The following is a 12,739-nucleotide window of genomic DNA, read 5'->3' as shown; positions in this document are numbered from 1 at the left end:
AATAACACCCCGGCAAGGGAGATAATATCAAAAGCAATAACATCCCGGCAAGGGAGACAATATCATAAACCTCTTCTCTTTTCCACAATTTCCTCACAACTCATTTCTTAACTTGAGCCAACGCTCTATAATGTTCAATTACCAATAATACTTCCACAAGCCTTGTTCAACAATAGAAATCATCATACAAAGTATGAGCAATACGAAACAGAGTCACATTAATCATAGTATAAGACTCACGGACATGCTTGACACCGACATATAGATACTCGTCACCATGCCTATACGTCGTACTCAACATTTAACACATATCAAATAAGACACAACTCCTAATCCCTCAAGCTAAGGTTAGACCAAACACTTACCTCAATGCCACGATCATAATTCAAGCCTCAACTATCGCTTTACCTCTTGTTTCCACCACCAATTTGCTTGTATCTACCCACAATTTACTTAACGATATCAATAAATGCTAAATGAATCAATTCTAATGCATGAAAATAGGTTTTCTAAAGATTTTCCCAAAAAGTCAAAAATCGACCCCGGGCCCACATGGTCAAAACCCAAGTTCGAACCAAAACCCGGTTACCCATTCACTCACGAACTCAAATATATAATTTGTTTTGAAATCGTACCTCAAATCGAGGTCCAAATCTCCAAAATTTGAAAATCCTAAGTTCTACCCAAAACACCAAATTTCCCCCATGAAAACCCTTGATTTTGAGTTGAAATCATGTGAAAGGATGTTATCGATTAAAGAAAATGAGTTAGAAATGACTTACAATCGATTTGGAGAAGAACTTTTCTTTAGAAAATCGCCCAAAAGAGCTTAGGGTTTGAGGGAGTTTGAAAAATGAAGAAAAATGCATCTAAGTCCTAATTCACTGGTCACAGATGTCGCAATTGCGAACCCTTCAGGACCTGCTGCCTTCGCATTTGCGAGAGAACAGTCACATTTGCGACATCACATTTGCGATAGAAGTGTCGCATTTGAGACCAAGGCTTGCCCAGGCTAGGATCGCATTTGCGACACCTGGGTCGCAATTCCCATGCCTGAGAACTTTGCAATTGCGAAGCCTGATCTCGCAATTGCGAGATCAGAGGCCTGGGCAAAAATACCAGATACCAGCAACCTTTCCTAAGTCCAATTTCACTATGTGGCCTATCCAAAACTCATCCGAGCCCTCGGGGTTCCAAACTAAATATGAACGCAAGTTCAAAAACATCATACGGATTTGCTCGTGTAATCAAATCATCAAAATAACATCAATAACTATGAATTAAACCTCAAATTCATGAAATCACTCAAGAACATTACTATTTTCTCAACTATAGGTCCGTTTTATCCCAAACCAATTCCGATCTATATCAAATTTTATAGATTCAACTTAATTATTATTTCAAACTTGTACCGGGCTCCGGAACCAAGATACGGGCCCGATACCATCAAGAAAATGCATTAATTCACTTCTAAAAACCTTTATATTTTCTAGAAAAATAATTTCTTTAAAAATTCATTTCTCAGGCTTGGGATCTCGGAATTCGATTTCGGGCATATGCCCAAGTCCCATATTTTATTACGGACCCTACGAGACCGTCATATCATGGGTCCGGGTCTATTTACCAAGAATGTTGATCAAAGTCAACTTTATCTAATTTTAAAAGCCAAATTCTTTATTTCTCTTAGTTTTCACATAAAAGCTTTGCGAAAATGCGCCCGGACTATGCACACAAATTGAGGTCAAATAAAAAGAGGTTTTTAAGGCATTGGAACACAGAATTTACTTTCAAAACGAGTGATGACCTTTTGGGTCATCACATTCTTCACCTCTAAACAACCATTCGTCCTCGAACGGACATAAGAAAAGTACCTGAGTCGGAGAAAAGATGGGGATATCGGCTCTGCATATCGGACTCGAACTCCCAGGTCACTGCCTCAACAGGCGGACCTCTCAACTGAACATGAACAAAAGGGAAACTCTTCGATCTTAACTGACGAACCCGCCGGTCTAGAATAGCTACTGGCTCCTCCTTATATGGCAAGTCCTTGTCCAACTGGACAGTTCTAAAGTCTAACACGTGGGATGGATCGCCGTGATACTTCCGAAGCATGGACACATGAAACACTTGATGTACGACTGATAAAGTTGGCGACAACGCAAGTCTGTAAGCTACCTCTCCCACTCGATCAAGAATCTCAAAAGGACCAATGAATTTAGGGCTAAGCTTGCCCCTCTTCCCAAATCTCATCACGCCCTTCATAGGCGACACCCGAAGCAACACCCGCTCGCCGACCATGAATGCCACATCACGAACCTTACAGTCGGCATAACTCTTTTTCCTGGACTGAGCTATACGAAGCCTATCCTGAATAATCTTAACCTTGTCCAAGTCATCCTGTACTAGATCAATACCAAACAATCGAGCCTCTCCCAGCTCAAACCGTCCAACCAGCGACCGACACCACCTACCATATAAAGCCTCATAATGAGCCATCTAGATGCTCGACTGGCAGTTGTTGTTGTAGGAAAACTACGCTAAAGGAAAGAACTGATCCCACGAGCCTCCAAAGTCAATGACACAAGCTCGGAGCATATCCTCCAAAATCTAAATGGTACGCTCGGACTGCCCGTCCGTCTGAGGATGACATGCTGTACTCAACTCGACCTGTGTGCCCAACTCACGCTAAACTGACTTCCAGAAATGTGAGGTAAACTGTGTACCTTGGTCTGAAATTATAGATACGGGCACTCCATGAAGATGAACAATCTCCCGAATATAGATCTTGGCCAACCTCGCAAAAGAATAGGATACTGCCACAAGAATAAAATGCGCTGATTTGGTCAGCCTAGCAACAATAACCCATACTACATCGAACTTCCTCTGAGTCCGTGGGAGTCCAATAACGAAGTCCATAGTGATACGCTCCCACTTCCACTCTAGAATCTCAATCTTCCGAAACAAACCACCAGGTCTCTGGTGCTCGTACTTTACCTGCTGACAATTCAAACACCGAGCCACATATGCAACAATATCCTTTTTCACCCTCCTCTACCAATAATGCTACCGCAAATCCTGATACATCTTAGCGGTGCCCGGATAAATAGAGTACCAGGAACTATGGGCCTCCTCTAAAATCAACTCTCGAAGTCCATCCACATTAGGCACACAAACTCGACCCTGTAGCCTCAAAACTCCATCATCTCCTAATGTAACCTTCTTGGAACCACCGTGCCGCACTATGTTCCTAAGAACACACAAATGAGGATCATTATACTACTAATCTTAGATACGCTCAAATACTGAAGAAAGAGCGAATGTTCAAGCTAACACACAGCTGGGCTCAGGAATATCCAACCTTACGAACTGATTGGCCAAAGCCTGAACATCCAAAGCAAGCGGTCTCTGACTGACCGGAATATACGCAAGACTGCCCATACTGGCTGACTTTCTACTCAAAGTATCGACCACTACATTGTCCTTTCCCGGATGATATAAGATGATGATATTATAGTCTTTCAATAGCTCCAACCACCTTCTCTACCTCAAATTTAGCTCCTTATACTTGAACAAATACTGTAGACTCTTGAGATCTGTGAACACCTCACATGACATGCTATATAAATAGTGCCTCCAAATCTTCAGCACGTGAACAATGGCTACTAACTCCAAATCATGAACTGGATAATTCTTCTCATGAATCTTCAACTGACGTGAAGCATAGGCAATGACCTTGCCATCCCGCATCAACACCATACCAAGTCCAATACGAGATGCATCATAATAAACTGTATATGGCCCTGAACCTGTGGGCAAAACCAACACCGGTGCCGTAATCAAAGCTGTCTTGAGCTTCTGAAAGCTCACCTCACACTCGTCCGACCACCTGAACTAGGCAACCTTCTGGGTCAACCTGGTCATCAGGGATGCAATATATGAAAACCCCTCCATAAACCGACGATAATAGCCTGCCAAACCCAAGAAACTCCGGATCTCTGTAGGTGATGCGGGCCTAGGCTAGTTCTTGACTGCCTCAATCTTCTTCGGATCTACCTGAATACCCTCTGCTGAAATAACGTGGCCCAAGAATGCAACTAAACTCACACTTTGAAAGTTTAGCATACAACTGACTATCTCGCAAAGTATGAAGGACAACTCTCTGATGCAGCTTATGCTACTCCTAGGTAAGGGAATATATCAAAAAATCATCAATGAAGACTATCACGAACGAATCCAAGTAAGGCTTGAACACCCGGTTCATCAAATCCATAAAAGCTGCTGGGGCATTTGTCAACCCAAATGACATCACTAAGAACTCATAATGCCCATACCGAGTGCGGAAAGCTGTCTTAGGGACATCGGATGCCCTAATCCTCAATTATTGGTATCAATATCTCAAGTCAATCTTCGAAAATACCTTGGCACCCTGAAGTTGATCAAAAAATCATCAATCCTCGGCAATGAATACTTATTCTTGATTGTAACCTTGTTCAACTGCCTGTAATCTATACACATCCTCATCAATCTATCCTTCTTCTTAACAAACAACACCAGCGTACCCCAAGGCGAGACACTAGGTCTAATAAAGCCTTTATCAAGCAAGTTTTGCAACTGCTCCTTTAATTCTTTCAACTTAGGTGGGGCCATACGATACGGCGGGATAGAAATAGGCTGAGCGTCCGGAGCCAAATCAATGCAGAAGTCAATATCCCCGTCGGGCGGCATACTCGGCAGGTCTGAAGGAAATACCTCAGGAAACTCACGAACAACAGACACAGAATCCATAAAAGGAACCTCGGCACCAGAATCACAACATATGCCAAATGGGCTAAACACCCCTTCTTAGCCATACACCGAGCCTTCATATATGAGATAACACTATAGGTAGTATGACCAGGAGCCCCTCTCTACTCTAAACGTGGTAAACCCCGCAAGTCTAAGGTCACAGTCTTAGCATGGCAGTCCAAGATAGCGTGGTAAGGTGATAACCAGCTCCCGACCTTGAGAGAGAAGAAGCTATATGCTAAATTCTCCAAGTGTGAGTTTTGACTTGATTCGGTGGCATTTTTGGGCCAGGTGGTGTCTAGGGTAGGGATTAAGGTGGATCTAAAGAAGGTGAAGGCAGTTTATCCATCGCAGCCCCTTTGACCAAATTGACTCAAAAGGTTGCCCCATTTAGGTGGTCCAATGCCTGTGAGGAGAGCCTTTAGAAGCTCAAGACTACCTTGACCACAACTGTAGTTCTGGTTTTGCCTTCAGCATGGGGTTCTTATGTAGCTTATTGTGATGCTTCATGGATTGGCATTAAGTGTGTATTTATATAGGAATGTAGAGTGATTTCTTATTCTTTGTGGAAGTTGAATCCCCGTGGGAAGAAATACCAAGTACATAATTTAGAGTTGGTAGCCGTTGTTCAAGCATTGAAGATTTAGAGGCACTATCTCTACTGCGATTCTTGTGCGGTATTCACAGATCACATGAGTCTGCAACATTTGTTTATGCAAAAGGATCTGAAGTTGAGGCAACAGAGGTAGTTAGAGCTATTAAAGGACTATGATATCATTATTCTTATCATCCCAAGAAGGTCAATGTGGTGGCCGATGCTTTGAGTAGGAAGACTGATAACATGAGGAGTCTTGCTTATATTCTAGTTGGAGAGAGGCTGTTAGCTTTGGATGTTTAGGCTTTTTGGCTAATCGGTTCATGAGGTTGGATGTTTCGGAGCCTTGTCGAGTTCCTACTTGTATGGTTTCTCGGTCTTCTTTGTTTGAGTGCATCAAAGTGTGTAAGTATGATGATCCCCACATGCTTGTCCTTAAGGACATAGTGCAACACGATGAGCCAATGAGGTTACCGTTGGAGTTGATGGGGTGTTACAGATGTAGGGTCGAATTTGTGTGCCCAATGTGGATGGGTTGCTTGAGTTAATTCTTGAGGAGGCCCGCAGTTCGGGGTATTTTATTCATCTAGGAAAGAAGATATACCAGGATTTGAGGCAGCACTACTGGTGAAGAAGAATGAAGAAGGATATTGTGGAGTATGTGGCTTGGTGTTTGAACTGTCACCAAGTGAAGTACGAGCATCAAAGACCGGACAGTTCACTTTAGAGGCTTAATATTTCAAAATGAATGTGGGAGCATATCACCATGGATTTTGTAGTAGGACATCCACGGACCTTGAGAAAATTTGATAATGTGCGGTCATTGTGGACAAACTGGCCAAATTTGCACATTTTATTCCGGTTGTGACTACCTACTCTTTAGAGTAGCTGGCTTAGATTTATATTCGTGAGATTGTTCATCTTCATGGTGTGCTAGTGTCTATTATATCCGATCGAGGCACATAGTTCACATCGCATTTCTAGAGAGCTATACAACGTGAGTTAGGCAGGAAGGTCGAGCTGAGCCCGACATTTCATCCCGAAATAGATGGACAGTCTGAGCGCACCATTCAGATATTGGAGTATATACTACATGACTATATTATTATTTTTGGGGGTTCATGGGATTAGTTAATACCGCTTGTAGAGTTTGTCTACAACCATATCTACCAATCAAGTATCTAGATGGCTCATTATGAGGCCTTATATGGGAGGCAGTGTCGTTCTCCAGTTGGTTGATCTGAGCCGAGGGAGGCTTACTGAATTGGTTTGGGATGCCTTGGAGAAAGTCAAGTTGATTTAGGGTTGGTTCCGTACAACACAGTCTAGGCGGAAGAGTTATGTTGATCGGAGGGCTCGTGATGTAGCATTTATGGTGGGAGAGAGGGTTTTCCTTAGAATTTCACCAATGAAGGGTGTGATGAGGTTTGAGAAGAAGGGAAAGTTGAACGCTAGGTATATTGGTTATTTTAAGATCTTTGAGAGAGTTGGTGAGGTAGCCTATAGACTTGCATTGCCACTAAACTTATTGGGAGTTCACCCGGAGTTCAATGTTTCCATTCTCTAAATGTATTATGGTGATCTTCACATGTATTAGATTTCAGCCCCGTCCAATTGGACAAGGATTTGACTTACATTGAGGAGAAGGTGGCTATCTTGGACAGATATGTTCGAAAGTTAAGGACAAAGAATATTGCTTTAGTAAAGGTTCAATGGAGGGGTCAACCGGTCGAGGAGGTGACCTGGGAGACCGAGCACAACCTACAGAGTCATTATCCTCACCTTTTTGGCACTTCAGGTATGCGTCTATGCACGTTCGAGAACAAACGTTTGTTTTAATAGGAGAGAATATAACGACCCGACCATTCATTTTTTATATTTGGGCCATACCCCTTTTGAATCTTCCTGCATGTGCATTTGTAGTTTTATGACTAACGGGGATTTTTGGTTTTATTTCAGGGAAGTTTTGGAATGATTTGGACCCTTTAGTTCTTGGTTTAGAAGCTTAAGTTGGGAATGTTGACTTAGGTTTGACTTTTTTGAAAATGACCCAAAAAGTGTTTTGATGGATCTGATAGGTTCATAATATGATTTTGGACTTGGGCGTATGCTTGAAATTGAATTCGGAGATCCCTAGGTTGATTTGACTTGTTTTGCCGAAAGGTTAGAATTTCAGGTTTAGAAATTTTCTTAAGTTTGACCATATGTTGACTTTATGGCTATCAGGGTTGAATTTTGGTTTTGGGACTTGTAATAGGTGCGTTTTGCTATTTCAAACTTGTCTGCAAAATTTGGTGTCTTTTCGAGTTGGTTTGATAGGAATCAGACGTTTGATTGTGATTATAGAGGTTTTTGAGTTTTCTTTTGAATTGTATGCATTTTGATATCCAATTCATGGTTTCGGATTTTATTTTGGTGCTTTGATCGCGCAAACAAGTTGGTATGATATTTTTAGACTTGTGTCAATGTTTGGTGCGGAACCCCCAAGGCTCGGGTGAGTTTTGGATGTGTTTTAGATTGGTTTTGATAGGTTACAAGTACTTTGGTAATAAGTACTTTACTTTATATTTTGATGATCTAACAAACTTACTATCCAGAACCAGATAAGGGACCTGTAACATATACAAGACCTTAAGATCACAAGGTTCCAGATTGAGAGCCACCTTGGGATATGATTCAACTCCTCAGAATGGAAGGAACAGCTGAGGGAATAGGTCCCTACCAGTTTCCGAGGAGATTGTATGAAGTCAACTCTCTAGTTGGAAAGTTTCTACCTGCACATGCTACTGTACATGAATAGTGCAGCTGTCAACTTTCAGTGGAAGGCTTTTTACCAACATTGATTACATGATTGTATGTTAGGTCATACATATATTATTAACACCAAGGGAGGTAAAACACATTCACTTGAACACTTAGAGATTTCTACTCAAGCTCCTCACGTGACTATCCAGCAAGAAAGTTTCAAGTGCTTCAAGAACAAAGAGCAAAGCAACTACGGACCAGTTCCTATATCAAGTCATTTTATGTCCTTAGTTGAGTTGTAACTTTTTAATAGTTCTTCGTTTGTATTTCCTTCTTACCTTGTTTAGAAGCAATTTGTAGGAACACTTTTGTAAACCTTAAACTTGTATGTTTGAGTCTTGGCTAGAGTTAGTCATGTTGTAAAGTCATTGTAATAGAGTCAGTACAAAGTGGCTTGTAATAGGTGTATTACAAGTTAGTAAGGGATTAATAGGTTAATTCCTAGGTTGCATAGGTTGTAATCTAATAGTTGCTCAATAGTGAAGTTGAAATCCTACAAGGGTAGGTCGTGGTTTTTAATCCCGTTGAGCTAGAAATTTTCCACGTAAAATTCTTCTTGTCATTTATTTACTATTGTGTGTATGTACTTCTGAACCTGATAGAGAACCTGGTTCTCTATAGAGTTTGGTGGACTCCTATATTCTATCAAATTGTATCAGAGCAGGTTCTTTCTATCAGGTTAACACCTAGAAAGGATCCTCATGGCTGCTCCTCCAAACTTTGAAGAAGGCCAGTCTGCTTACAGACCTCCAAGGTTCAATGGATAGTATTATGGATGGTGGAAAACTAGGATGCATGACTTCATCATGGCTGAAGATTCTGAGCTATGGGATGTCATATGCGATGGACCCTTTGTTCCTACCAAAAACCTTGGCGACCCAGCTGTAGCCATTCCCAAGACAAGGAAAGAATTCAATGATGCTGATAGAAATGCCATAAAGAAGAACTTATTCTAGTGTGTGGCATTGGTCCTGATGAATATAACAGGATATCGGCATGTCAGTCAGCCAAAGAAAATCTGGGAAGCCCTTCAAACAGCTCACGAAGTAACAACACAGGTCAAGCAATCCAAAATCAACATGCTCACAACTAAATACGAGCTGTTCAGGATGAAAGACGATGAATCTGTTCAAGATATGCATACCCGGTTCACCTCCATCATTAATGAGCTTCCCTCCCTTGGTGAAACTATTCCAAGAATCAAGCTGGTTAGAAAAATCCTCAATGTGCTGCCTAGTTCTTAGGAAAGCAAAGTAAATCCCATTACAGAGGCGAAGGACTTGAATGATCTAACTATTGATGAACTTGTTGGCAATCTAAAGACATATGAAATGAAGAAGAAGAAAGACAGTGAAAGAAGAGATCCCAAGAGGGAGAAAAACCTGGCCCTCAAAATAAAAAGCAATGGTCAAGTGGTAAGGATAGTGATATGGCATGCCTGACAAGAAGATTCAAGAAGATGGTTAGTCGGAATGGAGGCATTTCAAAAAAGGAAAAGTTCAGGCAAGCTAAAGAATTATGAACTTTGTCATAAATGTGGTAAGCCAGGATATTTCATCAAAGATTGCCTTCTCCTAAAGTAGGATCAGTACAAGAACAACTCTGATAAAGCAACAAAAAGGAATTCGGTTCCTGATAGATGCTTCAATAGAAAAAATGCCACTGACAATGTCGTGAGACAAGCTCTTGCTGCATGGGGAGATTCATCAAGCGAATCTGAATTTGGAGAGGATGATGAACCTGGTAACAACTCTATGATGGCAGTAGAAGTGAAGCAACCGAGTATGATTCAATTTTGCTTTGATGGACTAGTCAGATGATGAAGATGACGATGATGATGAGGTAAAATTTCTGGATGTTCAGAGAAATTTGAAATCTTATTCTCCTAAGAAACTCATGTCTTTGGCAAATGTGTTAACCGATGCTTATCATAGTCTTATAAATGGAAAATATGTCTTAATAGTTGAACTAGGAGAAGCAGAACAGTCTAGAGATGACCTAGTTGTAGTTGTAGTTGATTTAAGGGAGACAATTGAGAACCTGAAGAAAGAAAGAGATGTTTTAGATATAATAATTGTATATGTAGAACAAGAAAGAGATGATCATATGGCTGTTGTGGCGGACCTAAAAGAGACCATTAAGAGTATAAGTATGGAAAAAGATGCCTTAATTGAGAAAGTTGTTAGCAATAAGCATGAGAGAGATGACCTCCTAGTGGTGGTAATAGATTTGAAAAAAAAAATTGGGGAACTTGAAATGGAGAGTAGGTCTGAATGTTCTAAAAAAGGAAAGGAAGTTGTAAGCGAGACACACATTAAGCTTGAAAGTGAGTTAAATTTAGTGAAGTCTAGTCCGTGTGCTGAGTTTGAGAGAAACAAACAACTTCAAGAAAAACTAGATAGAGTGAAGAGTGATCTTGAAAAATCAATCAAATGGACCTGGTCCTCTGATGCTATCACTGCCATGTATACCAACAATGGGGGAAAGAGGCAGCGGATTGGGTTTCAAAGGGAAACGATTCCCTACAACCCTCAAAGCAAGTACGTTACTATACCTGACAATTGGCTCTGCACTCACTGTGGTAACAATGGGCACCTTAAAGAAAATTGTAAGGCCAGATTTCAGTTACAACAGAAAAACAAATATTTTGCTGTAAAAGTAACTATTGGTAGAGAACCTAGTTCCTCATATAAAAAATGCATAATGACTGCATGGACCAAAAGATCCCTTATTCACCCCATTCCTCACTACAAGGGACCCAAATTAGTTTGGGTTCCTAAAGCTAACTCCTAATTTTTCTTATGCAGGGAAGAGTGAAAGGAAACAGCCTACAATGGTACATGGACAACGGCTGCTCAAAGCATATGACTGGAAACACATATGATTTTCTTTCACTTAATGCCCTGCAAGGAGGGAATGTATCCTTTGGAAATGGCAAGAAGGGATACATTCTGAGAGTCGGAAGGATTGATAAGTCTCTCTCTCACTCAATTGAAAATGTGTACTACGTGAACATATTTAAGTACAACCTGCTGAGTGTTTCCCAAAACTGTGACAAGGGAAACAAGGTGGAATTTGTGTAAAAAGTCTGTACAATCACAAACTTGGTAACTGGTGAGGTGGTACTAGTGGAAAAAAGATACAAGAATATCTATGTAGCTGATTTTGAGTCTCTGAAGAATGGTGATCTAAGCTGTCTAAGTGCTGTTGATGATGATGTTGAATTATGGAACAGAAGGCTCGGTCATGCAAGTTTCACGTTATTGAACAAATTAGTCAGGAAGGACCTGGTTCATGGTCTGCCCAAGTCAAGCTTCAAGGATCACAAAGTATGTGATGCATGTGTAAAAGGAAAGAAAGTCAGATCCTCATTCAAGCCCAAAAAGGAAGTCAGCACTGCAAGGCCATTTGATCTCCTTTACATGGATCTATGTTGACCTATGAGGGTGCCAAGCATAGGAGGAAATAAGTACATCTTTGTGATAGTTTATGACTATTCCAGATTCACCAGGACTTTGTTTCTTATGACCAAGGATGAAACCTTTGAAGTGTTTGTTGCCTTTGTTAAGAAGATCCAAGTGAAGATAGGTAATAAAGTAGCCTGCATCAGGTATGATCATGGGACAGAGTATTCGATGAGTTCTGTACTGAAAATGGCATCACTCACAATTTTTCATCCCCAAGAACACCTCAACAAAATGGTGTTGTGGAGAGGAAGAATAGAACTCTTGAAGACATGGCAAGAACAATACTAATTGACAGTGGGATCGCAAAGTATTTCTGGGTAGAAGTTGTTAGTATTGCGTGCTACTTAGTGAATAGGTGCATGATCATATCACTTTTGAACAAAACTCCATATGAACTACTAAATGGAAGGAAGCCCAAGCTGACACATCTAACAACTTTTGGATGTAAATGCTTTGTTCACTACAATGGAAAGGAAGCTCTTGGAAAGTTCGATGCCAGTAGTGATGAAGGAATTTTTCTGGGATACTCTTCTCAAAGCAAAGCTTACAAGGTATACAACAAAAAGACTCAATGTGTCGAAGAAAGCATACATGTAATCTTTGATGAAGCTCACCTCTCCTGTGAGAAGGACCGACACGTTGATCAAGATGGAGATCCCTTATCTATTCCAGGTGAAGTAATTGACATGGCAAATGGAAAGGCAGACATGATGAGCCATGTCATGGAATCCATCGAAGATGATGCAAATACATCTCCATCCATCGGAGAGGAACCTGGTCCCCCTATTACAACAACTGAAGCTGAAAATAGAGTTGTTAATGCAGTCCAAGGAACTCAACCTTGTGAAGTAAGAAGTGCTCAAGAACCCCAGTCAGACATACCTGGTTCCACTACCAATGAAACTCAGGCACCAAATTGGAGATTCAAAAGTTCACATCCTCTTGACAACATAATCACTCCTCTTTACTTAGGAGTTCAAACCAGATCAAAAGCAAGAAACTCACTTGCTTTTTCAACCTTTCTCTCCTAAATAGAGCCCAAAAATATAAAATAAGCATTGAAAGATACACACTGGATCACAGCAAT

At 40.9% G+C, this 12,739-nt stretch overlaps 1 protein-coding gene across 1 annotated transcript; it reads left to right on the top strand.

The window, feature by feature from the left end:
- Positions 1-6,788: 6,788 nt before the first annotated feature.
- Positions 6,789-11,622, top strand: LOC138890006 (uncharacterized). Its single transcript, XM_070173356.1, has 8 exons — positions 6,789-6,870; positions 6,978-7,178; positions 9,173-9,393; positions 9,508-9,600; positions 9,769-9,954; positions 9,998-10,843; positions 10,993-11,253; positions 11,365-11,622. The coding sequence occupies exons 1-8, from the start codon at positions 6,789-6,791 to the stop codon at positions 11,620-11,622; spliced, it is 2,148 nt and encodes a 715-aa protein (XP_070029457.1).
- Positions 11,623-12,739: the final 1,117 nt, after the last annotated feature.

This window comes from Nicotiana sylvestris, chromosome 4 (assembly GCF_000393655.2).
Source record: "Nicotiana sylvestris chromosome 4, ASM39365v2, whole genome shotgun sequence".
Taxonomy (NCBI): domain Eukaryota; kingdom Viridiplantae; phylum Streptophyta; class Magnoliopsida; order Solanales; family Solanaceae; genus Nicotiana; species Nicotiana sylvestris.
The sequence above is the reverse complement of the archived record's forward strand: the minus strand, read 5'-3'. Positions and strand labels throughout refer to the sequence as shown.

Coding starts and splice junctions, on each gene's coding strand:
- LOC138890006 (XM_070173356.1), top strand. CDS start 6,789: ATGAAGGGTGTGATGAGGTTTGAGAAGAAGGGAAAGTTGAACGCTAGG. Junction 10,844..10,992: donor ACAAATATTTTGCTGTAAAA/GTAACTATTGGT, acceptor TTTCTTATGCAG/GGAAGAGTGAAAGGAAACAG. Junction 11,254..11,364: donor ACTGTGACAAGGGAAACAAG/GTGGAATTTGTG, acceptor GAGTCTCTGAAG/AATGGTGATCTAAGCTGTCT.